Here is a 2,512-nt window from a genome sequence, read left to right as displayed (position 1 = left end):
CTCCTGTGGCCAGGTGCCAGCCATACGGGACGGTGCAGACATAGGACACTTCTGCCACCTCAGAGTCCTGTGGGACAGTACCGCGCTAGATCATGACAGGGTTCCCCGTTCTGTGGCCTTGATTTGAAGCTGTGGTCAGGATTATCACCTTAGCACTGCTTGAGAAGTCTCAGGAAACCTGGCTGATACGGAAGCAATGGAACAAGCTGTTCTCTCTCCTCCACACACATCCATGCACAAAACATTGCCACTTTAACACCGCTGTGAAAGACTCCTCCAAGCTACTCAAAAGCTCATCTGATTTATTTCAGGGCAGCCCAGGGTCCAGAGGCCCTCCGGGGGACTATGGCGAGAAGGGCTTCCCAGGAGATCCCGTAAGTCACCGTCGAGCTGGCTGTGGACGGTGCAGTTTCCGTCATGGTCATCCTGTCCCTTTGCGTCCTGCCGACCCGTAGGCAAATGCTTGTCTCGAGAGTCTGGTGGTCGGCATCGGTCGAACTTTGGAAAAAATCTGTGTCTGATCTGGGCTGGTTATATTACAGATTCTGAACTGAGGACTGGTTACCTCTTACGAGCCCTGCAGTTGCTGCGAGGGGAGACTTCCGTAGCTGGCTTATCGGGCTCGAATCTCGCAGGCCTGCAGAGCCCTATTTGCAGCTGGTCCCGGCCCTTTCCCCTCGAGAGAGGGCCTGAAAATGCTCTGGTTAGAGACGGCCCAGCAATGAGGGTCACCACACAGCAGGAACTCTGAGAGTCCCTCATTTCTCACGCCATCTCCTTCGAACTTTGAAAGAGAGTGCTCTTATTTCTTCAGAAATCTTTTCAGTTTCAAATATGAAGCATTTTTCACACCCCTCATCCCTTAACTCAAATTAGCTTTGTATGTGAACATCATAACATTTTGGGGGGAAAAAAGCCTCTCACATTTCTGGATTCTAAAAGACTTTTTAAATCTCCCTTTAGGGTGATCCAGGACCAAACGGTGACATCAGAGGACAGAAGGGCGCCAAAGGGGAACAAGGAAGACAGGTGATGGGACCCGTCTTATAGCCTTGAGCTCTTTCTGTCCCGGCCGCGAATGAGCACACACCCCAAGTCCGCACTGTAAAGCGATTTCTTTTCTAAACTTGAGCATCTATGGGAGGCTCCACATCAGTGGGCCGATGAGCGAGTTTCTGGTGAGCGGTGTTATTTGGGAAGCGCGGAGCAGCCGTGCCTGTTACCGTACTGCTTTGTCGTTAGAGGTGGTCATAAGCAGGGTGACTCGCAAGTCACATTTGTCCTGTGCTTTTAATAGCGCTTGAGCTTCCGATGTTGTAATTTATGCAGCTCTTTTCCCTTACAATTTTGGGGGAAACTCTTGTGTTTCTAGGGCAGGACTGGACAGGAAGGGCCACCAGGCAGTCCCAGTCCCCGAGGAATCAGGGTGAGTGTTTTCGTGGAAGTTTATTTCCCCTCCTCCTCACTCGAAGATGGCACGAAGGCATTCTGGGGTCTGTGGCTGCAGAGCAGGCTCCTCGGGGCTGTGACCTTTGCAGCGTTCTCGGTCTCAGTGCTTTGGCGTTTCGGTTCCGATAATTCCTCGTGAGGGGCTGTCTGACCACCGAAGGTGCAGACAGCATCCCCGGTCCCCGCCCGCCAAGGGCCGGTAGCACCACCCTCCACTTTCCCCATGTGGCCCCCCAAAGTCTCCAGGTATCACCGGATGTGTGTGGGGTGTGGAGCGGGGTGCGATGGAGGGAAATTGCTCCTGGTGGGAGTCACCGTGCTGCCGTCTGCTGTTCTTCTCCACCTCCCAAGTGCTTTGGAGTACCTCTGAAGGAAGTCGGTAACTTCACATGAAAGCCTTCTCGTAGCTCAGCACCCCTGAGCTTACGTAGGGGCGTTATGAGCAGGAGAACTCTCTCTCTGTACATGTTGCCGCCGGGAAAGAGAAATTTCAGAGAAATTCTTCAGTGGACCAAAACACTGGTGACTAGGTGCCCATTCAAGGTCTTAGGATAACTTTACCTCATCCCATGTGCAAAAACTTAGGGACATTGGGGCCCAGCCTCGTGGTGCAGTTGGTGGCAAACCGAAAGGCAGTGCTGGAAGCCACGTGGCCAGCCATGGCGGGTCCCAGGTCTGCTGGAAAGCATGCCAGATGTGTGTGTTCCTGAAGGATGGAGGGCCAGGGAAGGGGGACTGCAGCGTGACAAGACCCTTCAAGGGACTTCTCTGTCTCTCCCTCCCCTTCGTGTGCACACACGCTCTCTATCATCGATAAAAGTAAATACTTTTTAAAAGTACTTATTTAAAGGACGTCGGATTCCTCCCTCTTTTAAAGAAACAGCTTTTCTCATTTGTTTCATTGCTAGTCGCAGAAAGTCCCTGCGGCTGGGTCGTTTAAGAGACTAGACGTTTATTCCCCTCACAGGGTGGAGGTCTGAGTCCCTCTGGTGGGGATCTCCTGGCTGGACCACAACATGGCAAAGGCTGAGAGGGCGTGGTTGTGTCCCCTGAACCTCCTGGC

The 2,512-nt window shown here is 52.9% G+C and overlaps 1 protein-coding gene across 1 annotated transcript in view; it reads left to right on the top strand.

Annotated features, from left to right (window-relative positions):
- Positions 1–2,512, top strand: part of COL6A5 (collagen type VI alpha 5 chain) — an 84,683-nt gene that overhangs the window by 27,525 nt on the left and 54,646 nt on the right. Inside the window, 3 exon segments of the mRNA XM_006158515.2 lie at positions 312–374; positions 964–1,029; positions 1,373–1,426. Coding sequence (XP_006158577.1) covers positions 312–374; positions 964–1,029; positions 1,373–1,426 — 183 coding nt within the window.

Source organism: Tupaia chinensis, unplaced genomic scaffold, assembly GCF_000334495.1.
Source record: "Tupaia chinensis unplaced genomic scaffold, TupChi_1.0 Scaffold000601_1, whole genome shotgun sequence".
Classification (NCBI taxonomy): Eukaryota; Metazoa; Chordata; class Mammalia; order Scandentia; family Tupaiidae; genus Tupaia; species Tupaia belangeri.
This window is presented reverse-complemented; position numbering and strand designations above follow the sequence as displayed.